At 42.4% G+C, this 25,657-nt stretch overlaps 2 protein-coding genes across 5 annotated transcripts in view; one reads left to right on the plus strand and one right to left on the minus strand.

Annotated features, from left to right (window-relative positions):
- The window catches only part of esyt2b (extended synaptotagmin-like protein 2b), a 51,905-nt gene extending 49,804 nt beyond the window's left edge, over positions 1-2,101 (minus strand). For all 3 annotated transcript variants that reach the window (XM_083778459.1, XM_083778458.1, XM_083778457.1), the window contains exon 1: positions 1,302-2,101. In XM_083778459.1, coding sequence (XP_083634585.1) covers positions 1,302-1,772 — 471 coding nt within the window. In that variant the 5' untranslated portion in view covers positions 1,773-2,101. The remainder of the gene's footprint in view (positions 1-1,301) is intronic.
- Positions 2,102-2,691: 590 nt separating this feature from the next.
- On the plus strand, positions 2,692-23,929 carry dync2i1 (dynein 2 intermediate chain 1). 2 transcript variants are annotated; one of them, XM_083777850.1, is made up of 23 exons: positions 2,692-2,815; positions 3,532-3,585; positions 3,668-4,451; positions 4,612-4,679; positions 5,402-5,578; positions 6,734-6,835; positions 12,631-12,862; positions 13,296-13,401; positions 13,965-14,094; positions 14,378-14,489; positions 15,207-15,301; positions 15,602-15,731; positions 16,280-16,452; positions 16,984-17,032; positions 17,475-17,588; positions 18,523-18,636; positions 19,022-19,083; positions 19,181-19,232; positions 19,331-19,391; positions 20,102-20,201; positions 20,717-20,848; positions 21,716-21,939; positions 23,505-23,929. In XM_083777850.1, exons 1-23 carry the CDS (start codon positions 2,801-2,803, stop codon positions 23,674-23,676), a joined length of 3,258 nt encoding a protein of 1,085 aa, XP_083633976.1. In that variant the 5' UTR covers positions 2,692-2,800; the 3' UTR covers positions 23,677-23,929. The 2 variants fall into 2 exon arrangements, with proteins under 2 accessions (XP_083633976.1, XP_083633977.1); XM_083777851.1 differs by having other exon boundaries at positions 13,299-13,401.
- Positions 23,930-25,657: the final 1,728 nt, after the last annotated feature.

The raw sequence follows: 25,657 nt of genomic DNA on the forward strand, positions 1-25,657 counted from the left end.
TTGTGTGGCAAAACATTGGTGTGGTTTAGGCCTTATTGGCTAATACTCTTCATGTTACCCTGAGTAGCAGCATGGTGATGAATCCTGAAATCAAGAACAGACCAAAATATATTATGCTCTTTCTTCTTGGGCCATGTGAATGTCTTGGCATGGCCTAGAGACAGCTGATCGTCATTGTGGTCTATTTACAGCTTACTGTCAAGTAGCCTAAATTAGGTCTTCCTCAACGTGATGTCCAGGTAAAGTTCTATTTTGTGCTGCTCTGATTGCACAGTGGAACCAACTACAGCCCCACACTTATCTAACAGGAGAGATAACGGGCTGTTTTACATCTTCCACTTATAGAGTGCGTTGATATGACTCACATGTGGTGATGGTGTGGCTCTGGGTCTTAAAATAACAGTAGGGTCTGTCAGTGGGCATGTCTCCCTTTCCGCTGGGGTGTCTGGTTTACTATTGTGACATACTGGATTTAGACCCGGGGGGCTCAATGGTAATGTCACCGCTGAGAGACAGCTGCCTGATCACAGCTTCACAGCTCAACGCCGCTCCCCCATCATCTCCTGTCAGCTGATTGTTGTTCCAGGAAACTCACAACAAATAGGCTTCACACAAACAAGTTAAACAACTCATGTGTTAGAGAGAGAGAGAGAGAGAGAGAGAGAGAGAGAGAGAGAGAGAGAGAGAGAGAGAGGTGATATATTTGTCTCAAAGGTACTGAAACAGGGGTCATCAATATGTCCATACACGGACAAATGTATCATATGACTTGTCTTTGTCTGTGGCAATTGGTAGGTTTTGTGTTTTTTACATATTTGTTCTTTATTTTGATGATAAGACCCACAAGACTGAATGCCAGTCTCCTGGTTTTCTTCAGAATATGTATGACACTGATTTACACTGATGACACTATGGCACACTAGTCCACTAGTAGGCCTACTAATGGTTCTGAAGCTTTTTAGGACCCTCATAACTTTGAGTATATGTTTAATGGAACCAATTGGACCCATAGCTGTAGGGGGCATTTGGTTCAATGTGTATGCCTACACTCAGAGTTACAGACCTCACCTGGAATAACCTACATTCTGGTCCTTTGGAACACCTAGGCTACAAGGAACCGTTACCCCGGAGGTCCCCAACCCACTTTGAGGACCACCACATGGAGGCTAGCAGGCTGTTGAGGGTTAGCTATGGTATTTGTATGGCAAAATTTTAATTTGCTGCACTTAGAGTAAATTAAACCTGCAAGTTGTCAGCTGGCCTGGCCACAGCTGAGCTTATAGACAGACAGTGTCTCTTACCCATGCTGGTAGATCAGAGGATGTGACAGCGTGCTTGACACTTCTCTCCTCCTCCTGCTGTTCAAAGAAAGCCAAGGCTCTGCTCAGGCGGCTGCTCTTCCCCCCGGTGTTCCTTCGCCACCAGAAAAATATCGCGAGTCCAATCAGCAACCAGCTGAAGCTGAATTCAAAGTAGCCCAGCGCGTAGATGGGGAAAATAAACACGAAACTCTTGGCGACCTGGACCCACGTCTGGGTCAGCTCGATCGCCGAAGACAGCGGCTCCTCCGCCGGCGGCGGCGCCGGCGCGTTATGGGACACGTCCCCGCCGCCGGGTGGAGGGTGGTCAAAGTTGGCGTCGGTGCTGCGATGAACGGCGCTCGCCGAGTTATTATTATTATGGCCATTTTCCTTGGGTGCCATGGAACTTGCACTGCTGCCAGTGCTCCTCGAGTGTGCTCCGCGCACAGTCGTCATCCTGTCTCTGGACATGTCTTGTTGTCGCACAGCTGCTGCGCTCGGGTGACGGGTCTGTATTTAGTTCAAATGCGCATACAGTCAGACACACTGGGGTCCCATGTGCGCGTCCAGCCGTCCAGTATAGGCTGTTACTCACGTTAATTCACCAATTTCACCCGTACACCAGCAGCCCATCGCCGTTAGAAGAATTGTCCGCATGAACTACCACCGTATGTTTTATCTCGGCGACTAAATCGTTGGGAAAACATTGTATACTCCAAAAATAAATTGTTGAACGGATAAATTCTTGGCCACGGAGAAGAGAAAGCCACGTCCCAGTCCCGCACCACCACTGACTTGCCTCTGCTACTCTGCTTCAGCTGCGTGCGCTAAAGTGACAGCTTGGGAAATTATGGCACTCTCTACTAGTGAAGTCTCTCCAGACGCACTCCAGCGACTCGTCTCGTGTGTGTGCGTGCGTGCGTGCGTGCGTGCGAGCGTGCACGCGAATGTGTGAGTGCAGCCCTAGTATATAGACCCTGGCCTGTACAATGTCGCCACCCCGTGTTCAGCCGCAGTAAACGCACCGTCGATTGAATCTCGACCGTAAAGGTCTGCATGAAGCGCGCAGAGAAATCAAACCATTCACTGCTGGTTCTAAAAACGTTTTGTCAAGCCAAGGAAGGACCCCCAAACCCAAATTGATATATATATATTTGACCGCTGACCGCCTGACCCCATAGGCTGACCCCCATCAGAAAATGTTTTGTAGCGCAAAATCAAATCAAATCAAATCAAATCGTTACAATACTTTCAAGATTAATCATTTTATTTACTTTTAGAAAACGGTTCCCTCACTTCCCTCTTCCCATGGTAGTTGATTTAATCGATTTATCTGTTACAGTTTAACAGGTCTGTTGTCAAGATGACATGACGCATTCTCCATGGTTTCAGTAAACTGCGCTTGCGCAATCGTGATGGCGGCGTACACAGCAATGTATTAAAGCTTATTTTCTGAGATAACAAGACGTTCTTTGGAGAAAAAAAGTGCAGATGACAACATGCACAGCGACAAGGTAATGACATGAGCCCTGCTAGCACTTAATCCCGCCTTCTCTTGGCATGAGAAATACCACTTATTTACCACGACTGTTAATGGCAATGGGTATCAAGAAAAGTATACATGCTTAAACATTCGACAATTAAGGTCTAATATTTATACAATTTCTGCAAATTGCTACAAAACCTACATATCCAGTCATTTTGGGGCATAAACAAGAAGTTGAAGGATAAGATTAGGTCTGTCTGTTAGTACGTGATACTGATATTGTACATGCATGTTCTCTCTAAGTATACATAATGTTCATATTATGTATACTTTACATTATTTAAGCTTTCTTTAATTTTCTTTTGGACAAAATAGCCAATTTTACATTGAGGTGCCCATATGTCCCTAAGTGCCCAACTATTCTGTAAATCCTCCTCACCAACCGTTACTTAAATGTCTAACGTCTAATGTCTAGCTAAATGTATCTATAAAATGTATACATCAAGATATTTATCAATAATTATAGAAGTAGCCCCACACTCAAGTCGTAACTGATGCATTCATTTATTGATATAGAGTGACATGCATACAAACGTCAACGTAGCAGACTGAAATGTTGTTGTTAATGCCTCAATAGAAAATTGCTTCAGAGGAGCTACATTTCTAAGCTTGTGTTCGATTGGCAGCAACTCATCACTCCATTTCTGTTTTTCACTTATGATATTTTGGCTCTGCATTATTTAGAAAATTACCAAGGAAGACACATGGAAACCAGCTGAACTTAGAAGACATATCCGGGTAAGTTTCTATGAGTTTATCAGGTTTCATTTTGAGGCTGTTCTGTAGGCTATTTAAAATAATTTGCATTATTTTTCCCTAGGATGGAGGATATGAGGAGGACCGTGTCAGGAGACGAGAGGAAAACGAGAGAAAACACGGGGATGGGGAGACTGTAGAGCGGCGCCACCACAGGGACCCAGACAAAGAGCATAGACGAGACAGAGACAGACACAGGGAAAGAGACAAACAAAAAGATGGAGAAAAGAACCCATATCTCGACAATACGAGGGAGCGAGACAAACGAAAAGAGGAAGGACATAACCCATATCTCGACAGAAGGAAAGAGGGGTCGAGGGACAGGAAAGCCGACGGCGAGGAGAGAGACAAAGAGAAGAGAAGAGACAGAGAGAGAGTGGCCGATCCCGCTAAACACAGCGACGAGCGCGGAGAACACAGAGACAGAAGGCACAACAGAGAGGAGAAAGACATCCAGGACAGGGAGAGAGACAGACAGAGGGAGAAGGAAAGGAGGAGGGAGAGAGAAAGAGAGGACGGCCACGGGAGGGACAGAGACAAGAGGAGGGAAGAGAGAGACAGGGAAAGGAGGAGAGAGGAAAGGGACAGAGAACACGGGAGGGAGAAGGATCGAAAGAGACACGAAGAAGGGGAGGAGATGGGAAGAGATAGGGAGCGGAGGCGAGACAGGGAGAGAGAGAACCCGAACGAAGAAGGGGAGGAGATGGGAAGAGATAGGGAGCGGAGGCGAGACAGGGAGAGAGAGAACCCGAACGATGAAGGCGAGCGACAAAAACACGAGTCGCGTGACAAAGAGAGGCGAGAGAGGCATGCAGACAGAAGGCATTCGGAACACAAGGAGGAACAAGGTAAAGTTGTTCACAAAACGGCTCAAGATCTTCACCTTGAGTGTTGAGTGCTGCATTCGAACAAAGTGCACAGTTAATTCCTCAATTAGGCCAAAATGGACTGTGAGTTTCCATCATATTTAAAAGCTCTGCTATTTCCACCATTTGCTTGGCTTTCCAGTATACAAAGAAGATCGCCAGAAAGAAAGGGAGGACAGAGAACGGAGACACAACGAGAGAGGACATCATGTAAGCCTATTTAACAGCCCCAGTGGTCCAGTTGGGGTTAGCCGTAACCCTATGGCTTACAAAGAAATGGTTATGTAGTTATTTCAAATACATCTGTAAATAAATAGAAAGACTTTGTCTTGACAGGTTCAGGTTCAGGTTCAGGTTCAGGTTTATTTGTCATTTGTATAGATACAGAGTATACATACAATGAAATTTATTTTGCTCAGAGCACTCTCCGTCTTACATACACAGGACATAAACAAACATCTATAGTGCAAGAAAAGACAAAAAACAGTAAAAGAAAGTGCAAGTGAAGTGAAGTGCAATACAGTTCAAGGTCAGCTGTTCAGCAGCCTGACTGCCTGGGGGTAAAAACTGTTACTGAGACGGGTGGTACGAGATTTGATGCTCTGGTAGCGTTTTTTGGAGGGGAGTAGTTTGAACAGGGTATTTGCGGGGTGGCTGGTGTCTTCCATGATGTTATGGGCTTTTTTCATACAGCGAGTGGTGTAGATGTTATGGAGACTGGGTAATTCTGTAGTGCCGATGATTTTAGCTGCTGTTTTAATGGTCCTCTGCAACCTGTTGCAGTCCTGAGCGGTCGTGTTACCGTACCACACTGTGATACAGCCAGTTAAGACACTTTCAATTATACAGCGATAAAAGTTCACTAGTCCTTTTGTACTTAAGCCAAATTTTTTAAGGCGCCTCACTGCCTGACTGCGATTTCTGCTCTCCAGGATGAAAGGCGGAAGCATGACAGTGATGATCATCACCGTGGTGACAGGGACAGAAGAGACCGGGACAAGCACAGGGAGAGAAGGCCCAGGGAGGAGGCAGACCCAGAAGCAGATGAGACGAGCGCCGCAAAACCATCCCAAGGTCCCAGAGACGAGACCACGCCTTCAAAAATGAAGGTCAGTGTCAAGTCAAGTTGATTTGTATAGCACATTTCATGCAGGTGTAAACTCGGTTAAATGACAGTAGGAGCTTATACACATACAGAAGTGCAAGGTGTTGCTTGTCTTAGTGATATTTGCAAGGCTGTTCTGTACTATATGTTTTCTTTTTTTTTGTCATCAAAGTTTTTTAATGATTTTAAATAAAGCATACAAAATCCACATGACTTACACAAAAGAAAAATACAAGAAAAAACAAACAAACAAAACACACCTAGCAGTCAAAAAAAAGAAAACCCCTGGACAACACCCCTCCACACTCTGTTGTTGACACTCGTGGTTATATCATATGTAATGTACAAATACAAAATGTTACAACAATCCTTTGATATACAAATAAAAATAGTCCCATATCTCATGGAACTTCCCTTTGACGTTATTCCTCCTGGCAATTGAGTATTCAAAGGATGCCGCTTCAGTCATAAGTTGGGTCCAGTCTGTGATCTCTGGCGTAGCAGAGCTCTTCCAGTTTCTCAGTATCAACCTAGCTGCAGTAATAAGGCCTGCAGTCACCAATGCATGTTGTGCCTTGGTGACCCCCTGTGGCAGCACCGTGCGATCTCCCAAGAGACATAACCTTGGGCATTCTGGTAGTATTAGCCCCATCCAGTCTCCAAGTTTCCCCAGTACCTCTTTCCAGAAAGGCACAAACACAGGACATTCCCAAAATGCATGTAAAAATGTACCATCTTCCCCTTTACATTTCCAACACCGTTTGTCTTCCACCAAGCCTACTATATGTTTTCTGTCAATTGACCATATACACACATTTACTCTCACACCATACCACTATGATGTAAAAGCAAAATGGCCACTGTATCAATATGGAAGTGGTGATACTACCTGAGCCTCACACAACTATTCCAACATATTTAGAAGAAACAGAAGATGTAAGATGTTTGTTTTGACTTCGCTCCAAATGCATGTTGTGCTATTCCTCATTGCATTGCCCACTTGCCTCCATTGCTTCCCACCATCTATAACTGAATGCTGTCTTACACAATTTATACACAACCATCCAGACTGGCCTTGTTATGGAAGTTTTCCAGCTCAGATACAAGGCCTTAAAAAGTGTTATCCATTGTTGCTGATGGTGATTTACCTTGTCTGCAGGTTGGCAAGGACGAAGAATCGGCTGAAGTCCAGGACTATGGTAACCTGACTCCTTCAGATGGGGCAGCAGAGAGGGATCAGGACTACGAAGATGATTTTGAGGTAAATTAAATACTGTTATACTGGCTTGTTTCTAATAGTCACATAGTTGTTCTCAGCCTGACCCCCGAAATATATTCACATTTGAACCCACCACCCTGATAAGCACTTGGAATGTAGGAGTCGAGGCATTCGATACAGTTTGACTCGGTTCCACAGACGAATATTGTGAAAATAGCAGATCAACAAGCTCACACATGATGAGGCTTGTTGATGATGAGAACATCATCATACATCTGCCAATCAAAGTCATTGATTCCGTGCTCATACGAACAGACATGATATGCACAACATTTTTCTAACGTCACTTTAGAAACCCTGTATAAACTTATAATGTATGTTGGTTTGTTTATTGTCGAGTAATAAAACAATGCTGCACATTAAGCTAATCACCTGCTGACCCCCCCAAAATAATTTGTGGACCTTGCCAGGAACCATTCCATTGTGCTGATATGATTTTTCAATAATTTCAAATATATTAAAAAGAAAAACATTTCATTTTCACAATTTCATTCATTCATTCTGTTTGCTTTTATGTCATTTTTGGCATCCCCTACATTGGATTCACTTTTCAAGAAAGTGGTGAGTAATCAGATTTGTTGTGAGTTAGCTTTACCTTTGTCATTGACTTCTTCCTTCATGGCTGTTTGATTAAGGTCGTAGCTTGTTTTGTACACAACGCTTTATTTTGCATTGAACAGGGGGTCTCAAAGTGGGTGCCGGAACGCAAGTCAATGGGTGCCACACTTCAGTTTAACTACTAGACTTAGTGAAACGGATGTTAGGTGACCTTCACACCAGAAAGCTTTACTGCGATTAAAACTAATGCTGCTCATTCGAATCATAATGCGCATCAAAGAACCGCATTCTACTCCGACAAAAATCGCACTTGATTTCGATTCGGTGCAGGTGGGAATGCAATCCGTAGCAAATAAAGGAAATGAACCAAACTATGTGGCGGATAAGGAGCTGCACAATTGGAGGCGGAGAAGGGATATTCATTTTACGCAGTACAAAGATGTCCCATTAGGTTACCATGACGGTAAATCACCGTCAAGTTCAAGTGCACGGTCATGGGCCCGAGACGGAGATTGATAATCTCCGTCAAATTAGTGCTATGAAAACTGATCCATCGCTCTACAGCCTAGAGGCGCTTGCTGACGATGGGCACATTTTATTAATGGATTAAATAGGCCTGGGCCCTCAAGGTGTTAATCTATTGCTTAAGGAAACATAAAAAACACTGCAGTGTGCAGAATATTCTGTCGTGTGTAAACATGGAAGTGTGTGTGTGCGGATCCGAGTGGAGACTTTCTTCATCTTGTCTATGTTTGGCTATGTTTGGCATATGTTCCCCCCAGAATAGGGATGCTGGGGTTTAAAGGCCCCATTTACAATGCAGTCAGTTGGAATCTGATTTGTTTAAATAAATCTAAACGCAAACAAGTCACATGGAATCCGATTTAGATCAGGTTGTTGCATTCAGACTGAGACAGATCTGAAATCAGATCTGAAATCAGATTTGAATCAGATTTGATTGAATATGGCTCAAGTCACATTGGAAAAAATCTGATTCCATGTGACTTGTATGTTACCTCACTCATTCTTGAGATGAGGGACAAAAGTGGAAAAAACATGTCCCACACATAAGAGCCTTATTATTGTTAAAAATAAATTAATTTAATAAAAATAAAAGCACTTGCAAAGTTAAATGTAATACAGTTGTGCATTATTATGCCATTAATTTCATTATAATTGTTTTCATATGCCATCTGAATTAGTTAAAAGCAGGCACTGTACCCAAAAACGCCTGTATTTAGCCTGTCCCCAGCAAGTGGTCATAATTTCAAACTGCTAAAAAAATGTCTAATACTGTCACAATCACATAAATATACATACTAAATTAAAGTAGATTGTCAACAACATAGCAAACAATATACACAATAATTTTAATTTATATTTTCCATTAGATATCTCATATCAAATGTGTGTCCCACGTCTCCCGTCAACTCCGTCAGGTTTTTTAAAAGTCTTAAATTAATCAGAAAATATTGTCGACAGATTTAGCCTGAAGACTCCTTTTCCAAGTCCCGTTTGTATTTGTTGCAACAGTGGAGCACCTGGTCTGACAAGCATTCAATTGTTTGATATTTTAAACAAACAATGTTGATATCAGGGTGGTCACAGCTTTTACATGTCAACTCCGTCAGGACATTATTATGATCTTTGTTAAGAATTCCAAAATAATGTTTATTATAAAAGTTTAGGGTTAGGTTTAGCTAACAAATGAAGCAAAAACAAAATGGCTACATTGTACTACAGAGGGTTAAGATGAAAACAAATGACATTTTGTCAACTCCGTCAGACGTCAACTCCGTCAGGTTTTGTGTCTGACGGAGTTGACATGTATCTGACGGAGTTGACAAAAGTGTTCCTAAAACAATAAAATGATAGTTTTTGAATAATGGGACGTATTCTAATTTGGCACACAGTTAGAGCATGCCTTAAGGAACATTTTTGGCTATAGGGCCATCACAGATTTGTCTCGTGGTGACCATGGCAGCCATTTTCCAAAATTGCCGCCACCTGATGTTATTTTACAATAACTCAAGTTCTACACCACCTAGGATCTTGATTCTGGTGACTAAGACTACATTTTCAAGGATGAGGGATACATTGGTACTATTTAGATTTGTCCTGTGACCATGGCAGCCATTGTTTTTCAAAATGGCCGCCACCTGCTGTTATTTTACAATAACTTAAGTTTTAGACCACATAGGATCTTGATTCTGCCGACTAATAATACATTTTAAAAGATGAGGAATACAGTGGTACTATTTAGATTTGTCCTGTGACCATGGCAGCCATTGTTTTTCAAAGTGACCACCAACCTGCTGTTATTTTACCAATAACTTAAGTTTTAGACCACCAAGGATCTTGATTCTGGCGACTAATCATTACATTTTCAAGGATGAACTTTCTCTGGGAGGGGTCAGGGCTTATTTCAGGTGCAGGTTGAGTTGCTACTGACAGGACATTAAAAGGAGGTGGGCTTTTGGCCTTTGACTTGTCTCTATCAGGTACAGACGCACAGTTTGACTTCACTGGCCACTGCAGTGTGGCGTTGTATCTTGGTGGCCTCCTGCCAGTGTTTCTCCATCCTTCTCATGAGCTCTGTGTTCTGGGGCTCTGTTATAGTCAACTTACATTGTCTTGGCTGGAGATTGCTTTCCTGCAGGGTCCAGCCCAGTCTTGTGCAGATGGCTGCTGGCCCACCTGGAGGCCCCAACCTCACTTGTTTGGTTGGTGTGATTAGGTGGGGTGGTCTTCCCCAATCAGGATGAAGGGTTTGACCCTTTCAAACGGCAGTCTGGCCAAGTGTCTGTATTTAGTTGTGAGGCTAGATACAGGATACGATTGCTCACCCAGCCCCAGGTGACTTGAGGTGAAGGCTCCTTTGATTTGGTAACATTGCTTTGGTTGACATGCTGGGGACACAGAACGACACTGATGCCTTTAGTGACTGCACATCCTGCCTGATAGTCCTGAAGGCAGATCTTCTGTCTTCAGTCTTTCGCTCACTGCTCACTGTTCACCTCAAGCAGGTCTTCAAGGTGTTTGCCTTTGCACAGGCTATATGGCTAGGACTCATGCTTCAACCACTCAGAGAACTCCAACAGGGTGTTGGTTGCTCCTGGGCCGCAGAGCATTGTGCGGCAGAATTCAGCTCTCATCTCTGGTGGCAGCTTGTTGAGGAGTCGTGCAACATGTGAGCCGCATCTAAGTTCTGTGTCTCCCTCTGGGCCTAGGGTAGACACTTGCTATTTTCCGTAACACTAATTGGTGGGGCTGTCCAAACTTGTTGTTTAGGTGTCAATCGGGTCTCTGTTTGTGAAGTCGGGTCTAGGTGGTCTAGAAGATGAGTTATTTAGTCAGGGGATATTAATACAATCTGGTAATAAATTCCTTATCAAGAATGTTCTTCACCAATGTGTTTGGAAGGGTGTCTACTAACATATCCCACATTGCTTTATATTCAACCACCCTAGGGGACCTTTTGACAGCTGCTGAAAGTTGGGGTACCATCAACAACCTATATAAGGCAAAATGTTCATTATGCTTTAAGTAGCATGTGACATGTCAAACTAGGGAGTTTTCATGATTCTGAATGCATTCCAAGCATTGGCTATGCACGAAGAACACTCCTTGGGCTGAAAACGGCCATAGCCATCATCACAAAATGAGGTCAGCACATTTGGGCAAGTGGATATATGGCCGAATTTAGCCCAAGGGGTTTGACCCCTAGTTTGGCCATAGACTCCCTAGTTTTGCCATAGCCACTTGGTATATGGTACCCAACTTTCAGCAGCTGTCAAAAATGCCTCTAGGGTGGTTCAATAGAAACCAATGTGGGATATGTTAGTAGACACCTTTACAAACACATTGGTGAAAAAAATCTTGGTAAGAAATGTATTCACAGATTTGACATTATTCTGATAATAGGCCTATTCCCTGACTAAATTGGTAAAATAATAGCAGGTCCACCATTTTTTTAAATGGCTGCCATTGTCACGGGATAAATCTAAATACATAAAACTGTATTCCTCCTCATTGAAAATGTAGGATTAGTCATCAGAATCAAGATCCTAGGTGGTGTAGAACTTGAGTTATTGGGAAATAACAGAAAGTTGGCGGCCATTTTGAAAAATGTCTACCATGGTCACAGGACAAATCTAAATAGTACCAATGTATCCCACATCCTTGAAAATGTATGATTAGTCACCAGAATCAAGATCCTAGGTGATGTAGAACTTGAGTTATTGTAAGATAACAGCAGGTGGCTGCCATTTTGAAAATGGCTGCCATGGTCACAGGGCCAATATAAATAGTACCACTGTATTCCTCATCCTTGAAAATGTGGGATTAGTCACCAGAATCAAGATCCTAGGTGATCTAGAACCTAAATCAGTTAAACCTAAAATCAGTCAACTCCGTCAGATGTTCGTCAACTCCGTCAGATGTTCGTCCCGTGATGTTTTTGTTAATTTCCAAAGAAATAGAAAATGTGATGTTAAATATTTTGTGCATATGTATTGAAACACCAACTGAAATGATACGTAATGATGATTTTTTTTTTTTTACATGGTTTTCATGTTATAATATTGAAAATAGAGGTTGAAATGACGGATTTGAGAAATTGGATATTTCATAATAGTGTGATATTGGAAAAAAACAATATTAAAATAATTGTATTACTTAACTTGATTACTGAAAGCCATTATAAGAGAACTGAGGACTTTATATTATTGTTGAAATTATCAAATTCAATTAAAAGGTATTTTAGTGTGTCTGACGGAGTTGACATGAATCGGGTATTAAGTGCATAAATGTCCCATTTTAGAAAGAAATGTTATGCGAAAAACCTGTTCCTTCTCAATATTGGTAGTTGAGACCTGTGTCTACAAATACATCCATTTGATTTGAATGTATCTTAAAAAAAAAAAAAATCCAGTTTGAAAAAAGTTTTGTCCCTTATCTCAAGAATGGGTGACCTGTCTGCATTTAGACTTATTTAAACTAATCGGATTCCAATCTGGATGTGGCACAGATCTGATTCAGGCTAGATTTGGCTGCCAGTGTAAATGGCGCCCAAGTAGTTAGACTGCAAGCAAAAACGTTCTGTCTTAATGGAAACGGATATTCTCTCAAGTTTTCCTCATGACGTACTGGATCTTACGAGGGAAGGTTTCACATATTTGCAGGGGGTGACCGCTATTCCTCTCTCTTTGTCCGTCAAGGATTATGAGGAGGATTTTGAGGAGGAGAGTGGAGGTGAAGGAGAGGACGAGGAGCCATCACCCAGCCCGGTGGCGAGTGGAGATGGGGAGGGGGAGGGCCCGACGCCACAGACGAGCGAGGAAATAAAGGCAATCAGGAGAGCCATGGACGAGGAGAATGAGCGAGTAGGAACTGCAGCACAATCCAGACAGAGCTCGAACACAGACCAAGACAGACGCACTCGGTCCAGAGGTACAGCCAGGCAACTAGGGCTGGGAAATTAACCGGAAATATATTGAAATTGACATTTAGAGCCAATAACAGAATTTAATCTTGTTTATGTAGGTTAATCAGCACTAAAGAAATTCTAAATCGATTAGACTGATGTAAATGGCGCCCAAGTGGTTAGACGGCAAGCAAAAACGTTCTGTCCTAATGGAAACGGATATTGAACCGGCTGGTTCATTGTAATCGAAACAAAAAATGTAGATAATCGTGCTATTGATAAATCCTATAGCCCAGCCCTAAAATATCCACTTTTTCTTACTTTTCATATTTTAAAATTTGTCATGTGTTTTTTTCTTTTTCAAGGGAATTTGTTGATTTTAGTTCCAACACGATGCTATTATCTGGGCTTGTGAAATGAGAGGTGAAATACCACTGACATTTCTTGCTGTTCTTTCAGAAGCGCACGACAAGAACCAGAGGAGAGGCTCTCAGCGCGGGAAGTTTATCAACTTTGTGGCCGCAAAGCAACGTGAAGTCAGCAAGCAGGTTGCCAACAAACAGAAGTAGGTTTGATAGAAACTGTAAATGGTCTGAATTTTTACCTGGTGTAAGGCGTCTATAGCGTATGACGCCGAGAGGCTAAAGCGGGGAAATGTTTTATCTGTCAGACTCGCTGCTTTAGTCGTTGTTATAATGAGAATCACTGCTCCAGGCCAGAGTACTGCTTTAGGTATATGTTTATTAAAGTTAAGAAGTTTACCAGTTACCACAGTGCATCATAGCATCGTAAAAGCGATTTGCGGTCAACAAAGTTGGACCTTCCCCGTTCACCCCCTCTCTCCTTCCATTCATGAAAATGCCGCTTTGCGAACAGCTGACTTTCTATGAGTGACGTAGGCCAGTAGCACACAACACCACGTGACCCATATAGCTGTCACCAACACCTGGCACCTTAGAGACCGATATATCATGTTGGCCTCTAATTCAGTAGTTCTGAACATTTTCAGGCCGCGACCCCCCAAAATGATCATATAGTTTTAACTGGGGATCACTGTCATCACTGTCCTCCCCCCAATAATGTCCTGAGAACCACTGCTATAATTGATTTGACTGTTTATATCTTCAGGAAGCGCAGTGCAGAGCTGCTTCGCCTTATAGATCTGGATTTCTCCTCGACATTCTCCCTTCTGGACCTGCCTCCTGTTAGCGAATACGACATGTACATCAAAAGCTTTGGGAATACAAACACGAAACAGGTCAGCGGCTCCTTCTGTTTGCACGTAGGCCTACACATGGATTAAAGTTCTCAGTTGCCACAGCATTTGGATTCCATAAAAGCCAGCATGTCTTCTATGAAAGCATGTCGCGCACCAAAAATTGCCAATAGCCAATCAGCAGCACGCAACACGTCTCAATGCGGCGTGTTGCTGTTACTGGTTATTTTAAGATGCAAAGTATTCAATCAATCAATCAAAACCAGCGAATGGACCCTGCTTCCACGCATGAAAACTTGACATAATTGAAATCCTTCCTTCTCAGGCATATGTTCAGTGTAATGAGGACAACGTGGACAGAGACATCCAGACGGAGGAAATAGAGATGTCTGAGAAATGGACACAGCATCCAGCAGAGAGGCATGGACCATGTGGAGGTAAGAAAACACTCTGTCGGACTCTAATACAACATGATCTGATGGTGTTTCCTAGGCCTGAAATGAGAATTATTACAAACTCCCCTAATCGCAATTATTTTATTTATTTTTTGCATAATCGTTATAAGTGTTCAATATAATTTCATTCAAACACTTACAAAAATAGTGGAAACAGCTGAACTACAAGCTCATCTGCTATTTCCGCTATTAACACCTTGAGGGCCCGGGCCTATTTAATCCATTAATAAAATGTGCCCATCGTCAGCAAGCGCCTCTAGGCTGTAGATGCGATCAGTTTTCATAGCACTAATTTGACGGAGATTATCAATCTCCGTCTCGGGCACATGACTGTGCACTTGAACTTGACAGTGATTTACGTCATGGGCCCGATGGTGTTAAGGAGTTAATGTTTTTAAAATAGATACTTTAATACGTAAGTTATTTGTCATATCTGGCCTGTGCACCTTTTTGTTTACGAAGCCTATGAAAGCCAAACATAAATGTAATGTATTTTCCAATGTTCAATGACAGAACCACAATTTAACCAATTATCTGAGTGACAATTAATCATCAAAATAATCATAAAATAATCATAATCGTGGTAGCCCTAGTGCTTCCCAAGCTGTTACACATCCCAGTATTTCTCGAGGGGAACAAGACAAAAAAAAGTATAATAAACGTGATTCTCTGATTGACTGTGTCCCAACGTACTGGCAGATCCAAGGCTTTCCCAGGACGGCCGAGATAAAAGCAGGAGTGAAATGAACATCGACACACAGCGTCTCACAGCGGTTTTACTCTCGGCATCACAGGTATGTTGTTAGAAATATGACTTATTTTTCCACACATGATGGACAACACAATTATTCACGTCCTATGGGAGGAACTGATGATCGGCTGCGAATACAGACTCCTGTTGTTGGGTGTGGTGCTGTATCTAGGCAGTGGTGGAAAGTAACTACTCAAGTAGATTTGGAATACTTTTTCTACTTGCAACAGACTATATCTACATTGCAGGATTGCTATTTTTACTTACCGTAAGTAAAACATGCAAGTACGTCCTCCACCACTGTATCTAGGTGATAGTTGTGCTGTTTGTTGTGGTTGTCCAGGTGATGGTTGTCCTGTTGGAGGAGGACTACGCTCAGAAACAGTCGCTGAAGAGGCTCAGCACCAAAGCAGAGATTCTGTCTTTCAGCGATGGCAGTCTGCAGTTCAACACAAAGTTGTCTTTTCTCAACGGTACACACTCCAGCACCATGGAGATAATAATAATAATAATACATTTATTTATATAGCATTTTTCTAGACATGAGTCACAAATACTGCACCTACATATAGGACAGAATGCACATAAAACAAGAATTTCACAAACGTAATAAACAAGTGAAAATATAATGTGCCAATACAAATGAAACAAGAAATAACCATGAGCAAAAGGTAATGAAACAAAGAAAAGCTTATTTACGGGAATACTTTCTGGAACATGTTTGTTGATGTCTTTGTGGTTTGAAAAATGGAGAGGTGGTACCTACTACCTTAGGTACCATATTATTCACTCAGTTGTTTTCATAGTTATGTGTGGTGCAATTAAATGGAATAAGAAATGTTTATATGATTAAGGGCGGGCATAAAAGTACAGGCCATGCTGATGTGAAGTCACACCGTGAAGGAAGTCACACCGTGAAGGAATTCTAATGTCCTATCATGCCACACAGGTTTATGTGTCAATACAGAGTTTATATACAGAATCTTACATTGGACATCCCGTTTGTATTTCATGTTTACAGGCCGTCACGTCAGCCTGGTGCACTTCTCCCCGGTCCAGAACCAGACCATGATGTCAGTCCACAGTCCCACGGGTGAGCCTGGCGCCATGCGCTTCGACACCTGGAGCATGATCTGCATCTGGAACATCTGGGAGCCCTCACGACCCCAGAAGATTCTTGTCTATGAGTCTGAGGTAACAAAGAGAGAATTTCAGACAATTTTGTCGTCTGGTGGCAACAATGCTGTCAAAAAACCCCCACAAACTTGCATGTACAGTAGCACAAGTCTTGCATGTATTTGCATTCTGTTATTGACTGATTAGGCCTTGAGATGTTCAGATGTAAGTGCCTTTTAACGGTTCCATTTAGCGATTCCCTATGGAGGTTCCGACACACTCTGAGAGTGTAGAGGTCCATTTGGTTCCATTTGTACACCTGTGTTGTAATTGTATAGCAGATGTGAAGTCCACGTACCAGCTCTGACAGTGTGATAAAACCGGTTCCAGAAACGTGTGATGGAACCAATTCCGGTTCCTCAATGTTGGATCCAGTTCCTCTGGTTCCGGATCCCAACTCTAAAGGTCAATGCAGATTGCCCCATCACTGGCTGCGATTTTTGGAAAAACTGTGGAAAAATGCTGCTACAAATATGAAAGAAGCAGCAGTGTGCAGATACCTTAACGGTCACTGAGAAGATGCTCTTTGTGATGTTCTCCTTGACCCAGGTGGAGTGTTGCTGCTTCAGTCCTGGCAAGGCCACTCTGGTGTTTGCAGGTACGTCAGTGGTGGAAAGTAACTAACTACATCTTGTACTTTAGTACTCGAGTCTCGAGTACAGTACAATGTTTAGGTATTTGTACAGTATTTACAATTTCCAAATGCTTTTACCTCTACTCCACTACGTCTCAGAGGCAAATATTGTACTTTTACTCCATTACATTTATATGACAACTTTTGTTACTAATTTACTATATACATTTCGACCATTTGAAAAGACACCATCGTGAGCTTGTGAACTTGTGAAATGCAACCTTCTGTATAATGAGTACATTCAACTTTTTGGTACTTTAAGTGCATTTTGATACCAATACTTTTGCACTTTTAGTAAATTTTTAATTCCGGACGTTTACATGTAACAATGTATTTCTACATTGCAGTATAGGTACTTACTTTTACTTAAGTAAAGAATGTGAGTATTCTTTCTCCACCACTGCAGGTACGTCAGTGGGGTCCGTGCTGCTGTGGGACCTGAGGGAGCGTGCCGGTAACCATGACAACCTGAAGGTAGGGGAGGACGAGTGGACGTTCCGTCACCCCACCTTCTCCACCGGTGAGTCAAAGGCGGTGTGGTAGGACTAGTAAAAGAACCGGTCAAGCAAATGGCTCAAATAGCCGATCTACAACTCGTCACAATGTGTCGTGAGCTTTGTAGATCAGCTATTTTTGAAAAAAGATCATTATAAATATTATTATTATTATTTTTTTTTTTTTATTAAAAAAAATCAAATGTTTTATGGTCATGATTCACCAGGAGCATGGATGGCTTGGTTCGAGGCTTAAAATAATTAGGAATAGGAAAAGAAATTATGTGTTTTCTATCTGAATGGCAGCCACTGCTATGCCCCATAGCAAACTCAGATTAGGGGTGAAGCTGGTGATCAGTCCTATCTGATTGCATTAAACAACGTCAAACGGTGTTAAACTCACTTTACCACACACTTTTCCACTCCATTTGCCACTCACTTTATGCATGTGCATACCCTCTATAAAGTCTATATGCTTGGTGTTCACTCCAGCAGCATTCGCATAGACCAGTGGTTCCTAAACGCTGTAGCCCGGGACCCAAATGTTCACTACTTCTTAAACATTAGTTTATTTTTTCTTGTATTTCTTGATGAAATGACTGAAACAGAAACGTTGCATTTGTTTTTAATTCATGAAAAATGTTGCTTTTTTGTTGAGCAAAAATATAGAGAACCAAAAATAAAGGGACCCATAAAAATGTGTCCGTGAGCCACAAATGGGTCCTGACCCACTGTTCGGGAAACAGTGTTGTAGTTTTTTAATTACATGAAGCAGCGTTTTGTTCCGCTGCAATCTTTATCATCATTACCCTGAAATCAGTAGCAGTATAATTTCACACTTTCGCGTGTCAGTCTCCCGTCCTTGAATGTTCCGTCTGAAAGTTCAGAAGTCTTGTTTACCTATACGAGAGTGATGGTACGTGCTGGAATGCCTTCTTGTTTGTCACCTTGTCAACGCAGATGCCGTGCTGGCGACGTCGGGACATTTGTCCTCGGTGTGCTGCGTGGAGGTTGTCCCCTCCTCTGTAGCGGGCGGCCTGAGACCAGAGGCCCCGCTGTTGGCATCTGACGAAGGTCAAGAAAGAAACCACAGCATTTACGTCCCTTAATATGGATTCTATGTTTAGAGATGGAAAATGGGAGAATGTGATGTTTTCTTTCGAGTAGTTCACCCCAAAAAATGACTTGAATTTACGGAGATATTTCTAAACCAATATTTCTCAATATATAGACTCTCCTACCGGAGACTCCGCTGGTCATCAAATTATTGGCTCAGGAATGCAACAAAAACTAAATTAATCTCCATGAATTCAAGGCTTCAGGAGGTGTGTACTTATAATAGATAGAAAATAAGTCATTTCTTGGGGTGAACTATTCCGTTAAATGTTCCGTTTTATTTTGGCCCTAGTTATGCTTTCTGTTTTTAAATAATAAGTGCCATTTCTGTTGTGATATCCAGAGTCGTCGGGGTTGTCCTTCCAGTTGGCCTCCCTGGATGTAAACGGGGTTTTAAATCAATGGGTAAGGCTGAAAATCTCACAACCAGATAGCACACAGCTTCGGTCACCCACGCTCCCGGATTTATGATGGTGATGTTGTTGTCGTTTCTGTCCAACAGGTGGTGCTGGAACTCCCTAAAGCCAGCGACTCCGGCTCCCAGACAGACCTGGGTGAGACTGATGGTCACGTTTTTGAACACACTCGCACTTTTTCCACAACGCATTTCTTTCACGCGAATTACATAACGACCTCTCTCTTCGTCTTACAGGGCTCAGGCCGGGGGGCAAAGTCAAGTTGCTGTACAGTTCCACGCTCCTCGCCGCTGAGAGGTGAGACGGACAGATTAGATGGCTGACACAGACAGTGTTCATTCGTCACTGCCAGCCAAAGGGGGCCATTAATACCCACAATGTCTTTGCCCTGGCGGCGCAGCACCACCTGCTCCGCGTGGGTCATATGAGCTTGTTTGTTGTGGGCAGAGGACTGCTGTTGTTTTGATTGACCATGTAGCCGCCAGTCCAGACATCATGTACCATTTGGATGTGATGCAGAGAGTCACACAGTGTCATGTTCCACCCCGGTGCGTGGCTAATCTTTTTAGGGGGGCTGGGAATGTCATGACCTCTCATCTCAGCGGGTGGTGATCCTGACTTACAGTAAATAAGTACATTTACTCAAGTAGTGTACTGTACTTAAGTAGACATTTTTACTTTACTGGAGTATTTTAAATTGTCAGTACTTTCACTTCTAATCTACTTCATCTCGGAGGCAAATATTTTATTCCACTATTATATGAAAACTGTAGTACTACTTAGATTTAGATTATTATTACGAAACATACATTAACCAATCAGCCCTGTACTTTGGATATGTATAAATGGTTGATCTACAAGCTTAACACAAGCTTGTAGGTCCGCTATTTTGAAATGATCTTTATACATTTTAAAATGTGTGAAATGGCCTTTCTGCATAATGATTTACTCCACCACTGATCCTCTCTCTCTCTCTCTCTCTCTCTCTCTCTCTCTCTCTCTCTCAGGACTTCACCAAGGGATCCAATGAATACGGGATCATTGGAAACACTACTGTTAAGATTCCTCCCCACAGACTCAAACCATTTCTTTATTGGAACCAATATGGTGAGCGTCGATAAGAGACTATTGGGCCCTATTTTCGCCATGCTATACCCCTACTTCATATTTCTTTTTACTATTTTTGATAATTGAACTACCGGTATTCAAAAAAGTTTTTCAAAATAGCAAAAAAGGCAAAGAAAGACGTTTAGGGATAAGGGGTATAGCACTGGAGAAAATAGGTCCCTTTATTGTGTGTATCTGTCTGCCTATCTGTGTCACAGCTCATTGGTGTTTACCACTTTTCTTTTCTTCTCACGTGTGTTATACTTCATGAAATATAACTTAACTTAAAATGTATAATTGAAGTCAATGGAGCTATCTGTCATAGATATGACATTATAGATGACTTCTTTCACAGGCAGGCCACGCGATGACGTCATAAGGAGATCCACATGATTCACCCTTGTCTTCATATATATGATGCTATATTTGATTAATAGATCATGCTCCCCACTTCCCTATTATTTCCCCCGGGCACCTTTGTCTCAGTTTATCAGTGTGATTTCTTTCTGTCTCAGGGTGTGGTCAACCATGGAACCAGCCACGGGTTGAAGGCTCCACCAAAGCTCTACAGGTCTCGGGTGGTCGGAGTCCGACCCACTGACGTCACCTCCATCCACTTCTCACCGTTCAGTCCGGCCCTGTTCCTGGTGAGACTGGAGCCCTTTAACTTTAGCTTGACGATTCATTGTCACACGACGACACGATTAAATGATAAATGATTTAATTGTGTTTTTTTGGCATTGAACACTGGAACATATCAATCACATTTTTATTGCCTTTTCAGGCTTCGTAATAAATAAATCAAATCACATCTCAGATATGACAAATTACCTAAATAAACAATTACATTACTGACATATTAATAATAATTTTATACTTATACTAAAAGAAATGTAACAGGCCTACCTCTCACGTGGAGTTGAAGGGTTTGTGAGGGCTGCAGTGCACATGTAGTTCATGTGTGAGGCCTGCAGTGCACATGCAGTTCATGTGACTGCAGACACCATGAGTAGTGTACAGTACGTCTTCAAACATGCTGATGTGTGCATGCTAAATCTGCATTTGGTAACGAGTCCCTCTACAACAGTAGTACTCAATCCAAACCTTTTCGTGCCAAGGACCCCCAAATCGAGGGACCCCCAGAAGACATTATTTATGTTAAAAGAAAATCTTAATGATTCAAAAGTTTCCAAACATTTTCAATATCTTTCAAAAATCGTAAAAAATTACAGATGAACAAGCTTGCCGCTTAAGGATTGTGACGCTACTGCTACTTTTCTACGAACTTTGAAAAGGCTGTTGTAAACATGATTAAAGTACTTCGATTTTACTCCGTCTCCTCCGTAATTAAGTAAATTAATCTTTCCTCTTTTTCAATTTGAGGTTCCCGTTGATCCTTGGAGCACCAATCTACGTTGTTAACTCAACTCTTATCTCCACACCTGGTTGATCTCTCTCTCTCTCACTCTCTCTCTCTCTCTCTTGGCATGTGTTTGCTGTGCGTGTGCTGCTAGGTGGGCTGCGCAGACGGCAGCATCAGACTGCACGCGGCCTCCCAGGAACAGCCTGTGCTGGAGTGGAACGACTCCACAGCTGGCGAGCCAGTCGTCTCGGTGCAGTGGACTCGGACCCGGCCGACGGTCTTCTGCGTCCTGGACGCGGCTTCTAACCTCCACATATGGGACCTGCAGAGGAATGACCTGGAGCCCGCCGTCACTGAAAGGATCCACGCTGACAGGTAACAACATGGAGAACAAATGACCCAGTGTTTATTTATGGTTTCGTTTTTGTTTTATCCCACAATTCTGTAACCACTTTTTTCACCCGCCAATTGCCTAAGCGGTAGTGTAATCCTGGCACTAGGCCTACTCTCCCTCTGCCAACCTGGGGAGAGCCCTGAACTGAGCTCATGCTTCCCTCAATGCGTGAGGAGTGAGCAGGCCGCTTTTTTATCACCTGACAGGGGGGAGTTTCCCCGGTAGGAAGGCGTCGAAGGACCCCTTTATTCCAACCAGTTCCTTTACCCTCCATCAGGATTACTGCATGTTTTTTTGTGAGCGTACCTACCATAGAGCAGAGGTTCCTAACCACTGGTACGCAGACCAGTGCCTGTCCGCGGGACATGTACCACCGGTACGCGAGAAGACGTATTCCCCAGCCTTGGGAAATAACCTTGCGCCACCAGGATTTTCCAAACAGCGTTGGGTTACCACCCATCCCGTAACATAGGGAATTGTCCCGTATTTGGAAACTACCGACGTGTCCCGTAATGAACTGATACGGGACGCATTTGTTCTGTATTTTAAGGAATAAATATGAATGACGGGCAATTTTTTTGACAATTCTGCTCCCCTCCGCTCTCGTGGTTACTGCCTGTGAGCTGTGTGCGAACCTGGTGTCTGAGAATGCACTCAGCTCATTGGCTCATGCGACTATACCTAACCTATTTTCACTAGTTTGGGTCCCGGGAGACATCAAATTTCTCTTTTGGGTCACAAGCTAAATTGTTTTCGTGTAAAGTACAGGTGTAAATTACAGTAACTAAGTACATTTTGTACTCTGTGTCAATCATCTAATGTGATCCTGGGCTCTACACACCCTCCGCCAACCTGGGGAGAGCAACGGACTTGAACTCATGCTTCCTTCATGCCTGAGTGTCCAAGTTGCTCCTTTGCACCTGACAGGGGGGAGTTTCCCTGGTTGGACGTAGCGCGTGGAAGGAACACGTTATTCCAACCAGTTCCTTTCACCTCCATCAGGCGCCCCGGCTGGCCAGGGGGAGGCAGTTTAGAGACCAGGATTACTGCATGTTTTTTTTGTGAGGGTACCTACCTTAGGGGACACGGGGAGAACATGCAAACTCCACACAGTACATTTTCTTAAGTACTGTACTTACTTGAGCATTTTTAATTTCCAGTACTTTTACTTTCTACTCCACTACATCTCAGAGGCAAATATTGAATTTGAACTCCCCTACATATATTTGAAAACGTTTGTTACTAGTTACTTTCTAAACCTACTATACATTTTGGCCATTTGCAAATAACAGATGATCTACAAGCTCACAATGCGTTGCGATGCGGCGCATTCTGAGATTGTAGATCGGCTATTTTAAACTGATTTGAAAGCTTGAAATGAGACATTCTGCACAATACTTTCTACTTTTGGTACTTTCACTACATTTTGATACCAATACTTTTATTCAAATAAATTTAGAGTATTTTCTACATTGCAGTATTGATACTTTGATACTAAGTAAAAATTGTGAGTACTTTTCCCACCACTGGTCTTTGCTCTTCCCAGGGTGACGGCCATGTCGGTGTTTGGAGACTCAGGACAACAGAACATGTATTCGGGCGTAGCGCTGGCTCACGAGTCAGGGAAACTGCAAGTGCAGTATTTCAACGAAAGATTCACCGTTCCCAGTGCTGCAGAACCAGAGACGTTGGAGAGTATGATCAATGACGCCTTCTGAAATAATGTGTCAGCTTATGATTTGGTTTTTACGTTGTGTTTTCTTTGTGTAACACGTACACATTCTTTAAACTCTGGAACAACGTGCGTTTTCTTTAACAGACAAATGTTGTCATTCACTACTAGCTTAGCCTACTTTTTTTGGGTTGACAACTTGACAGTATCCATATATGAACACATGAAATGATACATGTAAATAGGTTTTGGTATGGTGTAAATAATTCTCATCACTATGAAAAAGTTTATTTTTTATATTCTGCAGAAAATAAATTAAGACAATTGTACACATCCGTTGTCATGCATTCCTTTTATTCCATAAAGAGGAGGCAGTCAAGCTAAAGCATTAGGTTTGCAAACAATGCAAGCAATTAAATGCCACTAACCAGTCTGAGCAGTTGCCAGTTTTCAGCGACCCGTTGCTTGGCAACTAACAGCGCACACCGTTGTTAAACTAGTTAAAGCAAAGGCTCTGTGAGGTAGAGAGTGAAGTTACATTTTATTCCTTTACATTTACGAAGACTCGCCAAAGGATCAGTAGGGTGTTTTCTGACTTTTTCCATTTGAAGATAAATCTCGGCTTAGGACATGCTATAATTTATTTATTTACCTTTTTTCTATAAATTGTGCTTTGTTCAAATTCGTCTAATTTGTTCAAATAGTTCTTAGTTGAGACGGAACACTACAACATCAGACTAGATGTTTCTGTGCCCAGCACACTGCGCAGATGCTTGGCTCGTTCGTTTTATCAGGGAGGGAGACGGAAAGTAACAGCAGCAAAAGAGGGTCAAACCAATCTTGACCCCCACACTGTCTGGAGAGAGAACCTGAAGAGAAGACACAAGGAAAGTCCTGTGGGAAGTGGAAGTGACACTTTCTGTGAAAAAGAGCAAGGAATGGACAAGGTAAGGTATTTTTAAGTACAATGTTGAGTTATTTTCTTTACATTACTGGAGCACTTCTACTTCTACTCCACTTACACCTCAGAACCAAATATATCCACTACAAGTATTTGAAAACGTAGTTATAGTTAGCGACAACCACGGCAGGCACCAGGCGCCCCGGCTGGCCCTGAGTGCCTACCCTTAAAAAACATACATTAACCACTTCAACATGCTATTTTTGAAAGATTTCTATACATTTCGAAAACTTGTGAAATGGGACATTATGCTTACTTTTACTTTTAGTACTTTAGTAAATTATATTGCCAACACGTTTCCATTTTTAATACCAGACTTTTACTACAGAGTATATATTTTTTGTTTTAATGATATTTTTGGGGCTTTTTCTGCCTTTATTGATAGTTTGAAAGTCATTTGATATGGGGGGGGGGGGAAGACGCGGCAAAGGCCGTCAGGATCGGGAGTCGAACCCGCAGCACGCCCTCAGTCTGGCTTAGAAACGTAGGTGTCCAGAAGGTTGAGCTATAACCGTCCAGGCCACTACAGAGTATTTCTACCTAGTGCTATTAATTATTTTACGTAAGTAAGTACAAAATGTGAGAACACCGGCTACGTAAGACACAATAATACAATCCTGTCTTGTCTCTATCCAGGTTCAACATGGTGATGACAACAACCCCCCTGTCTTCACTCACGGTCTCCATCACCTCCGTCACCTTTCCTCTGTCAGCCCTGTGCGCTACATGATGTATTGTGAAGCCGCGGCAGCGTTCATCAGCCTGCACCAGGACAACACAGTCCAATTCTACGAGCCAGATGGCTGTCGTCGAGCTTCCACAGACCAAGGTTTTAATAGGGATTCTTCATTTTGAATATATATTTTTTTCTCATGCAGTTAGTTTTAATAGTAGTTTTTTAGAGTGGATTTGCTAGTTTTGATAATATGTAATAAAAACATAACAAAAGATAGCATTTAAAAATGTATTCAGTTACAGATAAACCACCAACCACACAATACAGTGTTAGTCATCGTGTATTTTATATAAAAGCTACAATGAGTAGCTTTATATATTCAGTTGACCG

The sequence above is a fragment of the Protomyctophum parallelum genome (assembly GCF_964188405.1).
Source record: "Protomyctophum parallelum genome assembly, chromosome: 12".
Lineage (NCBI taxonomy): Eukaryota > Metazoa > Chordata > Actinopteri > Myctophiformes > Myctophidae > Protomyctophum > Protomyctophum parallelum.